Source organism: Corvus kubaryi, unplaced genomic scaffold (assembly GCF_017639235.1).
Source record: "Corvus kubaryi isolate FWS band 111438036 unplaced genomic scaffold, C.kubaryi_AGA036_p1.0 66, whole genome shotgun sequence".
In the NCBI taxonomy this organism is placed as follows: Eukaryota; Metazoa; Chordata; class Aves; order Passeriformes; family Corvidae; genus Corvus; species Corvus kubaryi.
This window is the reverse complement of record NW_024582054.1, coordinates 24,465,559-24,466,579: the sequence shown is the minus strand read 5'-3', so window position 1 is coordinate 24,466,579 and position 1,021 is coordinate 24,465,559. Positions and strand designations below refer to the sequence as shown.

At 56.1% G+C, this 1,021-nt stretch overlaps 1 protein-coding gene across 1 annotated transcript in view; it reads right to left on the bottom strand.

Annotated features, from left to right (window-relative positions):
* The window catches only part of LOC121673710 (extracellular tyrosine-protein kinase PKDCC-like), an 8,972-nt gene extending 8,773 nt beyond the window's left edge, over positions 1-199 (bottom strand). Inside the window, exon 1 of the mRNA XM_042047314.1 lies at positions 104-199. Coding sequence (XP_041903248.1) covers positions 104-199 — 96 coding nt within the window. The remainder of the gene's footprint in view (positions 1-103) is intronic.
* Between the last annotated feature and the right edge of the window lie 822 nt (positions 200-1,021).

Genomic DNA, 1,021 nt, shown 5'->3' with positions numbered 1-1,021 from the left:
CGTCGAGGGGGCGTGTCGGGCTCCCGGCGCCCCCACCCCGCCGGCCCGGCCCGAGCTGGCCCGGCCCGGCCCCGCGGGCGCACGGGGCAGCGGCGGCACGGACCGCCCAGGGAGGGGAGGCGGTGGCGGCGCAGCGCAAGCGGTTCTGGAGGAGGTGGCCCGGGGTGGGATCCGGAGCTGCCGGGTGCGAGCGGCACATCCCCGCAGACACCCGCCCACCCTCCAAGGGCGGCTGTTTATAGCAGAACACGCCGATTTCACGGGCGTGGATTTCGTCAGCCCTGCTAGAGGGTGCCGCAGAGTATAGCCGAGGGATATATACCGGGTTAAAATCAGTGAGAACTGGGATATCACGTTTCCCTGCCGCTTAAAACGCTCAGGTTAGGTTTCTAAGAAGAGGAAGCACTGCCAGTTTCTCTTATTAGAAGGATAAACCCTATTAGATTGAATCAGCAATACACTGCCTAAGCACGGAATTGGAATTTTTTTCCAGGGGGAAAATAATCAAACCAAACCCGTCGTCCAGCAGAACCAGCCAATGATGGCAGAAAACACACATTTATCGTTTGTTTGTGAGGCGATCAGATCGATCGGTGTGGTGACACAGCTCAGGGCTGCCTCCTGTGACACACGTGTACCTGCGCGGGAGAGGAAAGCGTTTCCGACGCGGGTGCGAGAGGCAGGACAGGTGCCTGCCGCGGCTCTGTCACTGGTTTTAGACATGTGTCTGCACCGGGCTCTGCTGTGCAGAGAAGTCAGTCAGGTTAGCTTAGGGCAAAGGCAGATGCAGTTCGTCTGCTTCTAATTTAGGCAATATGCAGTTAACTCTCCTCACTGAGCAGCCTGGAACACCAGACAAATGGGTTGATTCACTTTTTTATTTATGTTTATGCTACTGGAATTAGAAATGAAAATAATCATCTGCCTCTCCACCTGGTCTACTTCATCTTCTGCCCTAATGTTTTCGGTGGCATAACTAGCCACTAGACCCTCCCCAGAAAGGGAGTGGGTGATGCATGGT